At 43.4% G+C, this 20230-nt stretch overlaps 1 protein-coding gene and 1 pseudogene across 1 annotated transcript; both read right to left on the bottom strand.

Annotated features, from left to right (window-relative positions):
- Window positions 1-7446: 7446 nt before the first annotated feature.
- On the bottom strand, window positions 7447-9670 carry LOC136530296 (uncharacterized). Its single transcript, XM_066523069.1, has 2 exons — window positions 9580-9670; window positions 7447-8706 (listed from the first exon to the last, which is right to left on the bottom strand). The coding sequence occupies exon 2, from the start codon at window positions 8680-8682 to the stop codon at window positions 8041-8043; it is 642 nt and encodes a 213-aa protein (XP_066379166.1). The 5' UTR covers window positions 8683-8706; window positions 9580-9670; the 3' UTR covers window positions 7447-8040.
- Window positions 9671-11256: 1586 nt separating this feature from the next.
- LOC136530297 (uncharacterized) lies at window positions 11257-19917 on the bottom strand (annotated as a pseudogene).
- Between the last annotated feature and the right edge of the window lie 313 nt (window positions 19918-20230).

The following is a 20230-nucleotide window of genomic DNA, read 5'->3' on the forward strand; positions in this document are numbered from 1 at the left end:
AGTGGTATCTACAAGTGGTGTCATTCCAACAATCAAGTGATGTCCATAAAAAATGCAAGATTCAAGCCTCAACCATCTACCCCAAATGTATACCTTTGCATCAATGAGAAGCACACCTTTTATGGAAATTGATAACAAAGGGGGAGAGATTGTACAAAGATATGAAAGCCTCTATAGGGGGGAGAGATAAATTGTGAAAGGGGAGAGATAAGATATGAAAGCTTAGGAGGTTGGACATGAATATGGACAAAGAGGGAGCAACATTGAAGAAAAGAGATGGGTCAAAATTCTTGGACAAGAGAAGCACACAAGTAGGGGGGGCAAGCTCATGAACTTTGATTGATTGCATTTGATATGTGCATATTCATGTGCTTGCTTGCATTGCATAAGCTTTCAAATTCAATATGCATGCTTGTGTGGTGTATGCTAGTTGTAAAACTTAAATGATGATTTGATAACTAGCATGCATAAGATGATAACTAGACACTTGGTATGTTTTTCAAGTAATGCTAGTACCTTGCTTTTAATGTTGATCTCACAAGGTATCTAGTGCTCTTATTTCCAAGTGATATCTAGCTAACCATGGTGCTAAGGATGAACTTAAAGGTGCAACTCCGATTGGTACATGCTTCAAAGGTTTATTCTATACACCTTAGCATCATTTGATAGTAATTACTCTCCCACAATTTTAATCTATGCATATGTGTGAGCTTCAAATCAAATATTCTAGCACATATGTAGGGGGAGCTAACACTACCATCTCGGGTTTGTGGTACTTGTCCAAAATCATTTTCACATGGTAAAATTGCTTGGGCAAGCAACATGAATCCAAAAGAGCTTAATTCCCATATCTTTGTAGAGTTGTCATCAATTACCAAAAAGGGGGAGATTAAAAGGTCCTTATTTGGTTTTGATAATTAAGTGACAACTTAGGTGGACTAATTGTGTTTATGTGAGATACACAGGTGATTAGTCCACAGGTACATGTGTGTGAGCAACATATGCCATAAAGGTGAAAATGGCTTGGAGATGTTGCAAAGCTCACACATGTTATGATGAAGAAGCTTAAGTGCACATGAGACATGACATTGAGTCATGTGATCAAGGTGAAGAAGATCAAGACAAGACTTGGCTTGATGGACTGGTTGCAAGCGTGAAGGTCAAGTCGAAGGCTTTGGAGTGATGGACCGCGTGGCGGTGAAGCTTGAGCAAGACTTGGCGCCGATGGACGATGGCAACGGTGAAGAGCAAGTAAAGTCAAGATCGATGAACCAATATGATCACAAGATGATATGAAGTGGATCATATCATTGTTGATCGTGTTGGTGCATGTGTTGCATCGACATTGGAGGAGATGGAATAGAATGCGCAAGGCAAAGGTATAACCTAGGGCATTTCATTTCACCAGTCATAGGTGTGTAGAGAAGTTTATGACCGGGTTTAGGATAGATGGCCGTACTATCAAGAGGGGCAAACTTGTTTGCATATCAGTCATCTAGTGTCACTCGAGTGATCTAACTTTGCATCATCACTAGGATCGAGTGGCATGACAAGTTGAGTGGCTAACACCCTTGAAAATGTTTGTGAAAATATGCTAACACATGTGCACAAGGTGATACACTTGGTGGTTGGCATATTTGGGCAAGGGTGAAGAAGATAGAGTTGAAAAGGAGTTAGTCGCGCTGGTTACAGAGCTACCGGACGCGTCCGGTATGGTGATCGGACACGTCTGGTATTTGGCGACATACTTAGCGACCGGATGCGTCCGGTAGCCACACCGGACGCGTCCGGTGTGAATCAGCAAAGGCAGTGTTCGGTAGTGCAGTCGATCGAACACTAGCAGCGTCCGGTCCAGTGTGACCGGACACGTCCGGTCGCCAGAGGATGCTTACTGTACTCGACCGGACGCTGAGGCTCAGCGTCCGGTTGGTTTCTAACTACCGCGTCTGGTCGGCCCTGGAGGCTTACTAGACTCGACCGGACGCAGCGGTGTAGCATTCGGTCATTTCGTACTGAGCGTCCGGTCGTCGTGTCAGAGAGCCGTTGGAGGCAACGGTTGGACACGTGGCGGTCTAGCTGCTACCGGACACGTCCGGTATGCACGATCGGTGCGTCCGGTGCAGCGTCCGATCGACCCGAAAAACGCCTAGTGAAGGGGTAACGGCTAGTTTAGCCCTTGGGGCTATAAATAGAAGTGGCCTTCGGCCATGGCTGGGGCTGAGCAGAGCTGAGCACCTTGGGGGACTTTGTGTCCATGCTTGAGAGTGCTTAGGAGCCCTCCATCTCACACATACTTGATAGTGATCATTTGATTGTGTGAGTGAGCGATTCTAGTGCGATTGCATCGTGAGGTTGCATCGAGTGACACTAGGTGATCGAGTTGCAAGCCGGTGGTGCTTGTTACTCTTGGAGGTTGCCACCTCCTATACGGCTTGGTGGTGGTCTCCGTCTAAGCCCGCAAGAAGCTTGTGCGGCGCTCCGGAGAAGTGCTTTGTGAGGGGCATTGTGCTCGCCCCGCAGGAGCCGCGAAGAGCAACTTTAGTAAAGCGTGTCATTGAGGTCCCCTCACTTTCAGGGTAGGTTCTTGCGGCGCCCGACGTATGGGCTTGGCGGGTGATGCAAATTAGCCGCCGAACCACCAAGTGAGCGGTCGACACAACGGGCACTAGCGTGTTGGCAAACATGTGAACCTCGGGAGAAAAATCATCGTGTCAACCTTGTTCTTCCCGTTGGTTTACATCCCCGTTACACAAGCTTGCTATTACTTTCATATACATTGAGCTTGTGTTGTTGCTTTTGTAATTAGTTAGCTTGTGTAGCTAGCTAGTTACTTTCTTGCTTGTGTAGCATAGAAGTAGCTCCCTTGCGTGGCTAATTTGGTTTGTGTAACCTTGTTAGTCACATTGCTTAGTTTGTGTAGCTAAGTAATTGCGCTCTCTAATTTGGTATTGGTTGCCTTGTTATTGAGCATTGCTAGTGAGCTTAGTTGGCTTTATGCTTTTGCTTACTAGCATGTGTAGGAGCTCCCTTGTTGCTTAAAGTACTAGTGGCATAGGTTTGTGTAACCTTGCTTCTAGAATTGATTAGGCGAGCTCTAGCTAGCCCGGCACCTTTGTTGCTTGATTAGTATCTTTGGAAGGTGATAGAGAACATAGATAGAGGGGTGTAGTCTTGGCTAGACCGATAGTTATAATTCCATTCTTGTTTTGGTTAGCCGACGTAATTAATTTTAGAAAAGACTATTCACCCCACTCTAGTCCGCCATCTCGACCCTTCACCGTCATACTCCGTTTACATAATTAGACACCCTGATTTCAACAGTTACAGATAGATCTATAAGAAAACCAGTGGCAAATCCTTACAGCAGAAGTCATTGATCATCATAGCACAAAGAGAACATAGTGGGTTACAAAGCTTAAAGTCGTCATACTCTAATTACACAAGAGTAAAGTCCACCATATGTCCCTAAACTTGTACCGTCGTGTCATCCCGATCCTTAAACTCGCAAATCGACTGTTTATGTCCTCAAACTTGTTTGGCTATGTCATTCCGGTCCCTGAACTCGCAAATCAACCGTTTAGGTCCTTAAACTTGTTCAGTTGTGTCATCACAGTCCCTAAACTTGGTTTTGAGTCTCATCTAGGTCAAAACAGGGCGATTTAAAAACTTTATTTAAAAAAATAATTCATAACTTTTTCATATGAATTCGAATGAAGACAAACTTTATATCAAAATTGTAGCCCTCGAAATGATCTACAACTTTATAGTTGATTTTTTTTGAATTAAAACTGTTTAGGGTCCCAAAATATTGTTGTATGTTTATAGATTTTAAAATTTGAAATTATCAAACAATATTAGATATTGACATGGTCTATATGAAAGTTATAATTCTCAATACAATTTACAATTTTGTAGTTAAAAAGTTTTTTAATCAAAACTGTTTAGGGTCCTAAAATATTGTTGTAAGTTTATAGATTTTAAAATTTAAAATTAAATTTTGGGACACTAAATAACTTCAAATAAAAAACTTTTCAACTACAAAGTTGTAGATCACGTCAAGGGCTACAATTTTGATATAAAGTTTGTCTTCATTCGAGTTCATATGAAAAAGTTATGAATTATTTTTTGATATAAAATTTTTAGATCACCCTGTTTTTTGACCCAGATAAGACTCAAAACCAATTTTAGAGACCAGGATGACACAACTGTACAACTTTGAGGACTTAAACGGGTAATTTATAAGTTTAGGGACCAGAATGACACAACGGTACAAGTTTAGAGACCGAAATGACACAGAGGAACAAGTTTGAGGACCTAAACGGTCGTTTTGCGAGTTTTGGGACCAGGATGACACAACGGTACAAGTTTGGCAGTACAAGTTTAGGGACCGGTGATGAACTTTACTCATTACACAACTAGACATACCCAGGTTCTAACAGTTACAGATAGATCTCTAAGAAAAAGAAATCATTGATCATCACAGCACAACGAGAACATACTGGGGACAACCCATACAGGTTGCACCATTCTGCCGCAGCATAAGAAAATAAAGGCACGGGTGGATCTGGTGGCAACATGTTGCAGCGGTTTGCCCAACTCGAATGCAACCAAATGGCCAGAACTAGAATCATAGCAGTATACACAGTTGCTCCTCCCTCCCCACCTCTCTGGGTTCATACAAGGTAGTGGCTGAACTCTCGAGTCATTGCTGATGAATATCGCCCATTTCTCCAACCTCTCCACCTTCACCCACTTTGCAGGTTCAGTCGAAGTGTCAAGACAGTAAGCTTCAAATAAATCACTTTCGCGGCCAACCATGAGAAGCATGTCGCCTCACACAACCAGCCAAGGGTAGCTAAGATGCGATTTGGTCATGCTATCAATTCCACCCCAGGAAACTGGTATTTTCTGTAAGCGGATCTGGGGGGTCAAGTGCACCATGAACAGCCTACGATCAGAATCCATGCCAAAGACCTGACCTTTGAAGACTACAAATTGGACGAGTGACCCACTGCCAGGAGAGAGTTTCAACCAAGAGTTACTACCAACATGCCAAAAGAAGTTGGAGGACTCAGTGAAGACAATGAGATGTGAGTTAGGAGATGCTAGAGGACCTGTGAGGGTAGCATCATAGCAGTAGATCTCAGTATTTTCATCAACTGGCAGTAGTGGAGGTGAAACCTCAATACTAGTGAACACATCAAAAAGAAAACATGTTCTGTTGCTGCAGAGGATCATATGGCCAAAGGAAGCACCCTTAAATGCAAACTTATGCAAAGCAATTGATGGGCAGTTATTTCCATAATCAAAAGAAAGCAGCGGAATCTGAGAGCAAAGTAACATATCTTCGCTGCCTAGATCAATGACGTAACATGGGCATTTGGGTACAGAGGTGTTTCTGGCAACATTTGGAAAAGGGTGATGGGAGCAGAAAGGGACATTAGGGTCGAGGAGAAGAGGCGGAAAGAGTGCGTATAAGGTAGATTTGGATGGGTAAGATGAGAAGGCAGAGCGCCAGGGGTGGCAGGTGGATGCAAAGGCAAGAAGGTCAGGGAAGGACCCCAACAATTCAACAATGGAGTGCAGCAGGCCATCTAGGAGGCCTGCCCAATCTTGAAGCTTGGATATAACTTGCAGGCGAAGAGCTGCTTCTCTCTGTCAAATTGTAAACCCAAAGCAAACACATTAGCAGATTGAACTTGATAGAATGATGAGAAGAAAGCTGGTACTTTATAGGAAAAATGGCTAGCGCATATGGTTTCTTAAAATGTCAATCCTAAGCACAAGAATGCAGCTGAACAGAACATGCAAAATAATACACTCGCAAAATAAACATGTGATTTTTGTTGTGTAAAACCATGGTTAGATTACATGGATAATGCTGGTTTTGCTATGATAATGCAGTAATGCTTAGGAATGTGTCCAGCCTTCTTGCAGTATAAAGTCTTAGTATGTCGCTTCGATCAATAATTTCAAAGAGCCAGACCAGTATAATAACTTAACACGATTTATATTATTTTATCATCACAGTTATCATATGAGCCTATTCGAATGCAGAAAAATAGCAAAAGCATTGCTTTCCTACAATTTAACAATGGATAAAAAGGTAAGCTAACACTATTGGAGATACAGTAGCCATGCATTTTAGATCTGTGCAGCCAATAAAAAATCTTTTCAGTCCAGATCAAATGTAGTTCGATCCACAAAATATCAACTACAATCACCACACGATGCCCTTAATATTCTATTAGTTTAGATTTAGAACCAGAAGGAATCAAATAAAAAACTGAATGCTACTATCCTCTGCACGGTAAATGGGGGCTAGCTAGTCCCTTCCCTTTATACAGCAGTAAACTAAGAATACCAATATTTAAATGCCTCTAGTTCATTCAAGATTTCAATACTAGGAAGAACCAAGCAGTGCTTAGAAACCCAGCGCAAACGTTCTTGCATTAGGGTTAGGGATTTAGGGGATCCGCACAAAACAATAGAGGCGGAGGCGGAGGCGGAGAGTGTATGGTGTGGACGAGCAATGAGCCGATGGGCGTACACGACTGACCCTTAGCGGAGGCAGACCAGTAGATGGTGGCGCGGCGGCCTGCGGCGGCGAGGGCCTCCTCCGGCAGTCCAGCTGCGTACACTCTCCAAGTCCCCAGTCTCCACTCTCCACTGGAAGCTTCAGTGTGTTTGAGTTGGGCTACCTATTAATGGAGGGGGAGGCTTTTGCCTGGGCTGGGCTGGGCACCTCTGGCCTCTGGGATGCCCACTGGGCCGTGTGGTTTACTAAGTCTCTAAAAAAAAATTGCAGTGACTTCAAAATTTAAGAGCAATTTCTTTTCAAATCTGTTCTGACGTTTGTTTCACTTGTTTATGTAATCCATAAGCAGCAAAATTATGATAGACCAAGTAAAGAGAACATCTATATATTGTTCTATACACATTTGGTTTCCGCTTCATATCTCCTTTTTTTCCCCCTGAAGCATACAGATTGCATTGCGCAGCACAGTAAACAAAGCACAAATGCAATCACACCTAAGCGGTTGCATCTCCACACTGTGCTCTGTGAACCAGGGCCGTAGCAGGCTTAAATGCAGCTTAGACCTGAACCCAATAGCAACTTGTCTTATTGATATTTCGGAATTTCTAAACAACAATTGGCTATTGTTATTTATTGACAAGATTTCTGTCGGTTATCCAATGTTTTTTTTTTTTACTTTCATAACAGAGTTCAAACCTTGGGAACTTGAAGCTTAAAGCTGGCTTAGCTTCCACACGAGTGCCGAACAAACAAATGCCGAGTCACCAACTCCAAGCAACAGCATTGAAATAACAGTGCTTCTAGTACTTAGTTCCTTAAAACGCACAAGCATAAAGCTGGCTCAGAACATGAAAAATGTGATGAGTGTTGTACAAAGCATAAGTCGCCATACTCCATTTACATAATTAGACATACCCATGTTCCAACAGTAACAGATAGATCTCTAAGAAAAAACCAGTGGCAAATTCTTACAGCAGGAATCATTGGCCATCACAGCACAAAGAGAGCATACTGGGGACAATCCATATAGGTTGCACCATGCTGCCAAAACATGCGAAAATAAAGACATCAGACCTGGTGGCATCTTCAGGCAGTGGCTTGCCCAGCTCAAATGCAACCAAATGACCAGAACCAGAATCATAGCTGTATACACAGTTGCTCCTCCCTCCCCACCTCTCTGGGTTCATGCATGGTAGTGGCTGAAGTCATTGCTGATGAATATCGCCCATTTCTCCAACCGCTCCACCTTCACCCAATTTGCAAATTCAGTCGAAGTGTCAAGACGGTAAGCTTCAAATACAGGCCCTCTTCCTCGGAAATCATTTTGGCAGCTAACCATGAGAAGCATGTCACCGCACACCACCAGCCAACTGTCGGTAAGATGCCATATGGTCATGCTATTTCTTCCACCCCAGGAAACTTGTATCTCCTGTAAGTGGATCTGGGGAGTCAAGTGCACCATGAACAACCTACGATCAAAACTCATGCCAAAGACCTGGCCATTAAAGACTACAAATGTGGTGTGTCCCCTTGCGAGGAGAGGGCTTCGACCAAGAGTTACTACCAACACGCCAAAAGAAGTTGTATGACTCAGTGTAGACCATGAGATGTGAGTTGGGAGATGCAAGAGGACCAGTGAGGGCAGCACCATAGCAGATCTTAGTGTTTCCAAGAACTGGCAGTGGTGGAGGTGAAACCTCAATAGCAGTGAACACATCAAAAAGAAAACATGTTTTGTTGCTGGAGAAGATCATATGGCCAAATGAAGCACCCCAAAAAACAAACTCATCCAAAGCACTTGGTGGGCAGTTATTTCTATAATTGATAGAAAGCAGAGGAATCTGAGAGCAAAGTAACGTATCTTGGCTGGCTAGATCAATGACGTAGCATGGGCGTTTGGGTACAGAGGTGTTTCTGGAAACATTTGGAAAAGGGCGAGGGGAGCAGAAAGAGATATTAGGGTCGAGGAGAAGAGGTGGAAAGAGTGTGTATAAGGTAGATTTGGATGGGTAAGATGAGAAGGCAGAGCGCCAGGGGTGGCAGGTGGCTGCAAAGGTAAGAAGGTCAGGGAAGGACCCCAACAATTCAACAATGGAGTGCAGCAGGCCATCTGGGAGGCCTGCCCAATCTCGAAGCTTAGACATAACTTCAAGGTGAAAGCAGCTTCTCTGTGACAAATCGTAAACCCAAAGCAAATGTTAGCAGATTGAACTGGATAGAATAAAGGGAACAAAACTGGTAAATTTATAGAAAACATGGCTAGCACATATGTTTTATCAAAATGTCAATTGTAAGCACAAGAATGAAGCTGAACAGAACATGAAAAACAATACAACTTGCAAAACAAACAAGTGTGTTATGGTCCATGGTTGGATTACATGGATAATGCTGGTTTTGCTAAGATAATGCAGTAATGCACACAAATGTCCAGCCTTCTTGCAGTTTTAAAGTCTTTTGAGGACTGTCCCTCCGATCAGTAATTTCAAAGAGCGGACCAGAATATAATAACTTAACACGATTTATCATCATTGTTATCCTATTAGTCTATTCTATTACAGAAAAATGACTAAAACATTGCTTTCCTACAATTTAATGGATAAAACCTAAGCTACAATACTATTGGGGATGCAGTAGCCATTTCAGATCCGGTCAGCCAATAAAATGATATGCTTGGCACCAACGATTTAATGGATAATCTTTTCAGTCCACATCAAATGTGTTTTGATCCACAAAATATCTACTACAGTCATCAACATGAGATGCCGTTAATATTTTAGTTTAGAACCAGGACGATAAAAACTGAATGGTACTCTCCTCTGCACGGTAGTGAAGTAAGAACACCAAGATTTAAATACCTCCAGTTTATTCAAGATTTCAATACTTGGAAGAACCGACCAATGCTTAAAAACCCAATGCAAGGGTTCTTGCATTAGGGTTAGGGATTTAGGGGATCCGCACAAAACATGGGCAGAGGCGGAGGGGGAGAGGGTATGGTTCAGACGAGCAATGAGGCAATGAATGTACATGACTGACCGACAGACCGTGAGCAGAGGCAGACCGGTAGATGGCGGTGCGGCGGCGAGGGCCTCCTCCGACAGTCCGGCGCCTTCGAGCCGGGTGGCTGACTGCGTACACTCGCCACTCTGCAGTCTCTCACTGGAACTGGAAGCTTTGCCTCGGCTATGGATTCGGGAAAAGTTCACATTGCCTCGCTCAACTCCCGAAAACCCGTTTTTTCTTTCTAAATTTCAAAATTGGACAAAACATCTACCTCAACTTTTAAAAACCGTTCATCTTACCTTCTTATCCGGTTATAAACGGTTTTGAAGACGGTTTTGTCTTTTTCTTTTTTATTTATTTCGGTAGAATCTTTGAAAAATCACAGTAAATTATAGAAAAATCATAAAATAGAAAATCTAATTTTGTTGAACTCCACATGAGTAGATCTACACAGTGAATATATAATATGGTATGCTTTAGTACAAAGTTTTTGTTGTAGCTTTAGATCTATGTTTTTCTGTAATTAATTAGAATAATTCATAGCTGCAGTTTCTATGGTCCAATTGTGATAAAATTTTTATGGTGGCTTAATTATTGTATGCTTGAACTGTAGTAAAAATTTCATACTCATTGTTACAATGAGTATGAAGGTGGGCTAATTATTGTATGCTTGAACTGTAGTAAAATTTTTATACTTATTGTTACAATGAGTATGAAATTTCATACTCATTGTAACAATAAGTATGAAATTTTTACTACAGTTCAAGCATACAATAATTATGCCACCATAAAAATTTCACCACAATTGGACCATAGAAACTGCAGCTATGAATTATTCTAATTAATTACAGGAAAAACATAGATCTAAAACTACAACAAAAACTTTGTACTAAAGCATACCATATTATATATTCATTGTGTAGATCTACTCATGTGGAGTCCAACAAAATTAGATTTTCTATTTTATGATTTTTCTGTGATTTACTATGATTTTTCAAAGATTCTGCCGAAATAAATAAAAAAGAAAAAGATAAAACCGCCTTAAAAACCGCTTATAACCAGATTAGGGAGGTAAGATGAACGGTTTTAAAAGTTGAGGAGTTGTTTTGTTCGGTTTTAGAGTTCATGGAGAAAAAATGGATTTTCGCGAAAGCTGAGAGAGGTACGTGGACTTTTTCCTATCTATTAATGGAGGGGAAAGCTTTGCCTGGGCTGGGCTGCACACTGGGCACCTCTGGCCTCTGGGCTGCCCACTGGGCCGTGTTGTTTCACGCTCATAAAAAAAATAGTAGCATGAAGTGACTTCAAAATTCAAGAGCAATTTCTTTTCAAATCTGCTTTCTGACGTCTGTTTCACTTGTTTATGTAATCCATAAGCAGCAAAATTATCATAGACCAAGTGAAGACAGTATGATATTTCTCGTGCATAGAACTTTTTTTTTGCCCTCAAGTCATACAGATTGCAGGGACAGAGGAAGCTCAGAAATTACAAAGCGTTTTCTACTACTCATTCAATTGCCGGTTTTTTTAAAGAGACGTACGGAGTCGCTCGCAGGGCTCCAAATCATTACGCGTTTAGGAACATCTAACCTAATTAACTAATGGGTTCCAGCCTTCCAGGCTTTCCAGCACACAACCAACAAGTTCAGAACTAGTGCAAAAGATTAAAGATAGCAGCGAAACACAGCTGAAAACTAGTGAAACCGACAAGTCTGCAAACTCTCAACTACCATAATGGCAAGTCTCTGTTTCTGTTCTCTAAAGGAAGTCTAAGGTGAATTCAGCACAAGCAGATGGGGCACATGGATCACTTGCCATCAGCGATACAACATGCTTGGGTACACCCAGAAGGGCTGCAGCCGGATGTGCCAGTTCCTCTTGAACACGAGGTCAGCATCTGCATCATCACCAAGCTCATGCAACACCCAGGGTTGATAGTAATACCCGTAGTACAAGCAGTTGCTCCGTCCGCTCCATCGTCCGGGGCTGGCGCAAGAAAACACCGGGCTCCTCAGGTCGCTCCCGATAAAGACCGAGTAATTCTCCAGCTTCTTCACTTCCACCCAAACTGCAGGTACAGTTGACATGTCGAGGTGATAGGCTTTGTAGTTGACAGGTGCTCCATCAAACGAAAGGGTCATGTAATGGTCGACCATGAGAAGCATGTCGCCACACACCCCGAGCCATGGCCTTGGATACGGGCATTCATCCATGCCATCCCACCATGCAGTTGCTATCTCCTGCAGACCAAGCTGGGGGGCCAAGGACAGAGTGTGAAGCCTGTAGCTGCCATCCAACGCGATGAACTGGCCGTTGAACTCCACAATCTGCTCAATCTGTGTATCACCGAGCCGTAGTTCTGACCAAGAATCACTTCCAACCGGCCAGTCAAGAAGGGAGGACTGAATGCTGTACAGGTTGGATGCAGCGCAGACAAGGAGGTGTGACTCATTTGATGAGAGGGGAGCTGTCAGCAAGCCAGAGTAGAAATAAGTGTCGTCGTCAAATGGGAGCTGTGGTGGTAAAACTTTCACACCAGTGAACACATCGACAACAAGACATTTTTTGCCACCACCACAAATCAACTGGCCATAGGAAGAGCCGGCAAAGCGCAACTCCTCAAATGTCTCTCCAGGAATCTGGCAGCGAAGGGTACTTTTCAAGTTGGCTGGGTCAAGGACCTGGCATGTGCGGAGCTCGTGACCATCATCACTCCTGGAAGGTAGATTAGGAGCACGGACACTGATATGGGGCCGGACGAGGAGAGGTGGGAGCAAGGTGCAGAATGTGGATTTAGATGGGTATGAGGCGAAAGCGGCACGCAAGAGCAGCAGGTGCCAGCAAAGGCGAGGAGCTCAACGAAGTTCAACAGAGGAACGATAGAATGGAGCAGACCTTCTGGGAGATCTGCCCACCCTTGAAGTCCACACATGGCAGGGGTCGTAGTGGAGGCAGAGGTTCCTTCAAAAAAAAGTAGTGGAGGCAGAGGCACCGGAGATTTTGCTAGGGCTTTGCATGATGTCAGACTCGCTGCGACAAAGTAAAAAAAAGGAGAGCAAGTTAGATCTGAATCAAAAAATTTACTTCAAAAAAAAAAAAGAACTGAATCAAAAATGAAAAATAGATTGTTAACTTGCTAGAGACTTAATCAAGAAAGAGATGGGTCTCTTCAGTAAAGCTTTGGGGAAATTAGAGTTACCACCATGAGTATCCTCTTTCTTATCTCCATGTTTATGAGTTTGAGTGGTCTTAATAATGTAAGAACCAAATTGCTGCAACTGGTCTGCTTCCCCTCTTATATGATACAGCAGTGCTCCTGCTATTTTTTCAAAAAAAAAAAAACTTAGATAACCTGCAAATATTTTAGTGTATGCATTGTATAGTACAGATCTGAAGCCACTTGTTAAGTTGTTATACACTGTTATAAACAAGGAATTCTATGTGCTGGGTGAATCCTAATGTTTAGGTTAAGAGAGATAGACACCTGAAAAACATAGTTTTTACCCAAGTCTTGTTTCAATTCAAACTTTTCTGCAACCCAGCCTAAACCCATCTTTATTTTCAGAACATGATACATTAGTGAAGCATGGAACAAAGGTGAAAACTATGGCAAAAATGACCAATTATATGCTGAAAAAATGCATGTTCTTGTACCGTTTGCTGATCAACCATGGCATATAGAAAATATTTCAATATCCTAGGCTGAACCCCCACCTAACATAAAATTGGACTCTTTTATCATAGCCATGTTAGGTGTGGGCATACTTCTTGAATCTACCTGATCAATGAAAGGCCCATCTATTCCAGGGCATAGCGGAAGCAGAACTCAGTGGAAACAAGATACTAACAATATTTCTTTGCTTGGTTTGAAACTTTGGATTTAAAGAAATCATAGCAGTGAAGAAAAGGCACAGATGTACCAAATGAACCAAGTAAATATGCAAGGAACTCGGTGCCACGTGCCAGAGCAAGGCTCTCTCCTGCCTACTAGATATTAGCCTATAGACATCTGAAACACAGAGAGAAATTTGTTGTGTTCGTCAGATTAAAGGCTCCCAGTTGTACTTCCTACTTTCCTAGTCTGCAGTCTGCACAAATGCCACATGAATGAAAGAAAAGATGCAACAATTGTTCAAATGGCCTAAATGCACAGTAACATACCAAAACATATATACAATAAGCAAAATCAATTTTGTGCTTCTGAATTTAAGGAGAGCAGAGCAGAGCCCTAAACATCAGGATATAAAGTGGACTACAGCAATGATAATCCCAAGTCAAGCCTCATGTAGGCTGCTAAAACACCTGGCTGTTACAAGGAAAACTACCAGATTTACTAACACCAGTGCACTGATAGTACTACTCATTTTCAGATTAACCATGAAATACACACAAAAAAAAATCAAAACTTCCATTCGAAACCAGCACTGAACATCAAAGCCGTATATTATATGGTAATATTGTAGCCACATTATCCGTGGGGCACAATCCCATTCAAAATCTACTCGGTCAGGTGCGGTGTCTATCGATTATAGGGTTCTTCCATGACCCATACATCTTACAATCACACCAAAATCCAATCGAAATCATAAATGTAAGTATGTAACATCTCGGTTTAAGTTGAAACCACAACAACAAACGTGCGAAGCAATTCCTCGGATTGGTTGAAGAAACCCAATGCCTAAGGAAAAGACATTTATGTGCGAAATGAACTGATGAGGAAAAAAACGGAATGAAACTCAGGTTTAGGTGCCAGAGAAAGAGAGAGAGAGAGAGTGAAGTGGAAGGTATATTTCATTTAGGTTCTGAAGAGAAAGGGAATGAGACCTTGCATGATGTCAGACTCTCTGCAACAAAGTGAGAGATAGATAGATAGATAGATAGATAGATAGATAGATAGATAGATAGATAGATAGAGATACAGAGAGAAAGTTATAACTGAATGAAAAATAGACAGTTAACTTGATAGACTTATACAATGTTATAAACAAGGAGTTCTATGCGCTGGGGGAATCCTAATGTTCAGGCTAAGACAAATAGACATCGGAAAACACAGTTTTTATCCAAGTCTTGTTTTGATTCAATCTTTTCTCCAAAACTTCCTAAACCCACATCTATTTTCAGAACATGATATTTAGAATGACATGCAGTACACATTAGTTAATCATGAAACAAAGGTGAAAAGTATGGCAAAAAATGGCCAGTTATGTGCTGAAATACAGATTCTTGTACTGTTCGTTGTTTGCAGTTCAACCATGTCATACAGAAAATATTTCAATATCCTGGGCTGAACCTGTTCCTAACATAAAAGTGAAGAGTCTTTTATCGTAGCCATGTTAGGTGTGGGCATACATCTTCTTGAATCTAATTGATCAACGATGTCCATGAGTCCATCATTCCAGGGTAAAGCGGAAGCAGAACTCAGTGGAACCAAGATACTAAAAAAATTTGTTTGCATGGTTTGGAAATTTGGATTAAGAAATCAGAGCACTGAAGAGAACACACAAATGTGCCAAATGAACATAAAAAAACAAACCAGGAACTAGGTGCCAGAGCAAGGCTCGCTACTACCTACTAGATATTAGCCTATACTCCCTATAGGCATCTGAAATCTCAAAAATTGGAGTGTTGATGTAACAGTAACACAAAGAATGATTTTTTTAATCTCCAGATTAAAGGTTCCCAGTTCTACTTCCTACTTGCCTAGTCTGCAGTCTGCACCAATGCCACGTGAATGAAAGAAATGATGCAACGATTGTTCAAATGGGCATAAATGCACAGTAATGATATAAAACATATATACAATAAACAATTTTGTGCTTCTGAATTTAAGCAGAGCAGTTTGCTAAAGTGGACTATAGCAATGATGATCCCAAACCAAGCCTCACGCAGGCTGCTAAAACACCTAGCCATTACAAGGAAAACTAGCAGATTTACTAACAATAATGATAAGATTTAGACCCCAAATCAAAATTAGAAACACCAGTGTACCGATACTACTACTCATTTTCAGATTAACCGTGACATACACAAAGATTGAAGCTTCTGTTCGAGACCAGCACCCAACATCAAAGCCGTGTCTTATATAGTCCTATTGTAGCCACAGTAGCTGTGGGGCATAATCCCATTCAAAATCAACTCGGTCAGGTACGGTCTATCGATTCTAGGGTTCTTCCATGCCGTACATCTTACAATCACACCAAAATCCAATCGAAAACCTAAATGTGATATTTCAATTCAAGATGAAACCACAACAACAAACGCGCGACGCAATTCCTCTGATTAGTTCAAGAAACCCAAGGCCTAAGGAGAAGACACCTACTATGTGCGAAATGAACCGAGGAAAGAAAAAAGATAAGGAGGGTCGGGCATAGTGTCAGCACTACTACTGATCCTGCACCTGCCGATGGCTCTGTCATCCCTGGATGCAGCGATGGCAACAATGCGCCTCCGACGCCAAGGCCCAAGAGGCACGCGCGGCCCTACTCCAAGGTGTTCGGGCCCATGTGGCAAGCGTTATCGAGTATATTATCAGAGAGCAGTGAGCGAGAGGGATACGAAACCTGTAAACCGTAAACTTGCTTCTACTATTCTAAGCATTCATCGTTACTGTACTTCTTCTTCCTTCCCAAGCATTTCGATTCCTAGTTGTTACTCACAATTGGTATCAGACTAGCACCGATCTGGAACCCGCGCGCAGCCGCACGAGCACTACACCAGGCTCCGCCGCGCTCAGGGTGCCATGGATCCAAACTTTAAGCTGGTACTCGACAAGCTCAATCGTCGATTCGACGAGCAGGATGAGAAATGGGAGCGTCGTTTCTCCGACTTGGACCACGACCGCAAAGCTCGCGATTCGGCGGTCGACGACCGCCTCACCACCTTGGAGTCCGCCTGCTCCGATCTAGAAACGCTTCGGCTCGTCCACATCAACGACGAGCGCGATAGCCGTGTCACGGCGCTGGAGGCGGTGGCTACGGATCTCGGTACCTGGCGGCCGAAGGTGGAGGCGCTGGTGGACGACCTCAAGCTCGAGGTGAAGCACATCTCCGCCAACTGGGACCACGCGCTGGGGAATTCGACGTCTCGCCAGTTCGGTCCTTCGCTGTCCCCTTCGTCAGCGGCCGTGCGCCCTACTGTCGGAAACCCCGCCGACGGGCCCAACTGGCACTGCTCTACATCGATTCCACCGGGTACTGGTTCCGGGGTTGTCACGACCTGGAGCCATATCCCGGCCAATGGTACGACGTCTGAACCTTACCCTCCTCCGATTTCGTCTACTGTCGTTGTTTCCGATCGTCCTACGCCCGTCATCGTTCCTCCACGCTCTCCAATTTGGCCTGTGCAGCCTACTTTCCATCCTCCATATCCACTGCCTACTAATTTTCCACCACCGCAACCAAATCCACCCAAATTTCACCCGCCATACTTCACTTCATAGAATTTTTCTCAACCCAGCCCAATTCCCCCAAATTTTACTTCTCCCCATCCTGTTCAACCCAATTTTCCCTCCCATCGTCTGTTCCACCAATTTATTGTGGTAGAATCGTCCGAAATAACATATTTACAGAGGTGCTTGTCTTTCACTAAACACTAAGCACCCAAAGGTGAGCTACATCAGGCAGTTCTGTCGAGCACACCCCATGGGAGAACCGAAAAATCCATATTTTTTATAGGATCACAAATGGGAGAATAAAACTTACAACATTTTAGCCATTTTTTACATCACTTTTCATGCAACATCAGAGTATAATATTTATTGTTTATAACAGCGGAACATAAACATATTATCAGAGTTTCTGCGAAAATAAAATCATTTAATGATAAGTTAAATATTAACATGATGATCCGCTATATACATCATAACAGGTTATAAGTTTTTCCATTGTAAAGCATTTTGGGTGGAAGTTTCAAATAAACTCTATGTCCGTAATATAAAGGAAATCCTCGCTGTGTCCGCCAGGAGGTTTTCCACACACAAGTGTCAGCTCCACACGTTCCTGTCACCTGCAACAGGGTAGAACAAACCCTGAATACTCAATTATACTCCGCAAGACTTACCCGTCAGGAGAAAAAAAGACTCTAAGGATATGCAAGGCTATCTGGCTTGTGGGTTTATTGCATCTGCAGGAGCATTACTAAACATGCGTCCTTATATTCAACTTTTATTAGCAGTCCATATTGATTCATTAACTACCATTCTATGTAAGCACCTATGCTACTTTTAAGCAGGTGGTAAACAATCAGAACCATTGTACCTTCTTTCATGTTCCAGTTCTTACTACGGTGCTAGATCATAGTCATGTCGTACCGTATCACGCGGCGATTCATGAACCAATGTATCCCAGCTGGGTACTCCGAAATACACGCCCCGCTTGTACCTCAGGCACAAGCAAGACCAACTCACCACTCTCCTGTCAAGGGGTCTAGGTCCCCGTCCAAACTTGGACTCCAAGCCCCCGTACCTGAGTCCTGAACTCAATGCGGTGCTTGGACCTTCACCCAAAAACCACCTAAAAGTCGGTCCAAAAAGAGCCAAAATCCACGACAAGGGAGTAACAAGTCTTCTCGCTCGCATAAGTAAGTATGTGCTCAGGATAATAAGTCTGTGACCTGACTACCATCCACAGCAACGGGCAGTCCTCAATCGACATAGGCGAAACAACGCAACCCGAGTCTGTCATACTAGTAAGACTCATAGGATAAGGATATATATATATGCAAGTGGATTTCATCCTATTCCTTAAACTTAATGCACAAGCATAAAATAAAGTGCAGAATAATAGGGGTTATGCACCAAGGCTTGTCTGTGTAAAATATAACCAAGTTAGCTTTTTATCATGGTGACATGATCATCAAGTCACCATCTGCTTCCGCTACTCCAAACGACTCCATGATCCATCGTTGTCCCTATTATGATATCCGTGGATGCAACGTAGCGATGTAAATAATCAACGGCGATCGCAACTCTTAAAATACGATTACGCCTCTTAAGCTAACGAGCTAGTTCTAACGATGATCGTACTTAGGCTATGTATCCACATTGTTGAACAAGACGTTATTTCCCCCTGAGTGTTTGAGTTATATAAACCCAAGTTATTTCTTTATTCCATTCTAATGATTTTATATTTATTCGAAACAGGGCATCATTATGTATCTAGCAAACTAATTATTCTGGAGTTACAAAAATTACAGCGAGCAACTAATAATATTAGGAATTTACTGTAAAATTTTTAAAGCTAACACTATCACCGTTTTGCCACAAAAATTTCTACAAGTTTACATTTTAATAATATTAAACATTTTAAAATAATTAGAGCAACCCTGAAAATATTTTAAAACTAGATAAACCAATTACGCTAATAGATAGATCATGATTTTAGGAGCCTAACAAAATTGGTTTCACAATTTTATTATATAAAACATTATTAAGCAAGGATTTAATCTATAAAAACTTTAACTAAAGCACATGATATTATTAGCCCACAGCATAGGTCTACTCAAAAGGAGTCTAACAAAATGAGTTTGGCATTTTTAAGATTTTCTATGATTTATTTTCAATTTTTGAAGAGCACTGAATTAACAAAACAAAAGAAAAACGACACAAAAAGAAAAGGGCCTGAGCGGCTAGGCTCGGCCCACAGGCGCGTGGCCTGTTGCCAGGCGCAGCCCAGCGGCGATGGTAACGGGCGTGGGCAGCCCAGGTGGCCAGGCAGGCCACAGCCCAGTGCGAGCAGGGCGGCCCACGGTGGGAAGCCCAGCGGCGGCGGCACCAATTTGCGCCGAGGCCTCTGTACTTCTTACTATTTCCACTCGCAGTTCAAAGACACTATTTGGCACTATTTACTTGTGTTAAGAGATTCACCTTAGGAACCCCGGACTACTTTTTATTTGAACACATACTCCCTCTCTCTTCCAGAGCAGAGGAGTACACGAACGAGTCGGCCGACGGCTGATTCGGCCGGCTGGGCGAGCAGCCGGCGGCGAGGGTGGTGCGGGGGTGGCAGCGACCGTAGCCATGGCCTAGCAGCGGTGGCTCAGCCGAGCATGGCTGGGGGTGGCCCGACCATGTGTGGGGCGACAGCGGTGAGCATCGGCACAACGGCAGCGGCGTTGCTGGCGATGGCGCGAGCCGAGGAGAGGCGCCGGAGCATCACTGGACTCGCATGGCTCCAAAGGGGGCACGGCTCTGCCAGGGGCGAGGCATGATGGCCCGGCCACGCGCACACATCGCGGCGGCGTGGTACATGGCGGATCCCGTCTCGGTGAAGGCCGACGAGCATGCGCGGGACACAGAGGAGAGCGAGGCGGAGGCGGTGAGGCAGGTGGTCGAGCGCGGGAAGGCGCAGAGAGGTGGCGAGCTCAAGCTTCGCAGTGGCCATGGTAGCTGCACGCGCGAGAACGAAAGGGGAGAGAGCAGAACTGAGCCGAGGTGCCACGGCCACGCGTTAAATCTGTGGACATTAGCGCGGTGGCCTACGACCGGATAGAGCCATTAAGGCGTGTCCACGCGCGGCCAGGCGCACACAACGGTGTGGCATTATGATGTGGTAGACGTCCGCGATACCCAGGTTCTTGGCTAGGTGGGTGGTTCGAGCGGTCCGATGGGTGCCACGTCGCTTCGGTGACTGCGCGGCAACGTTTTGGGCCACCATTGCGCTTACGACGGCCACGCCGCGACAACCGACCAGCGCA

This window comes from Miscanthus floridulus, unplaced genomic scaffold (genome assembly GCF_019320115.1).
Source record: "Miscanthus floridulus cultivar M001 unplaced genomic scaffold, ASM1932011v1 fs_103_2_3, whole genome shotgun sequence".
Lineage (NCBI taxonomy): Eukaryota > Viridiplantae > Streptophyta > Magnoliopsida > Poales > Poaceae > Miscanthus > Miscanthus floridulus.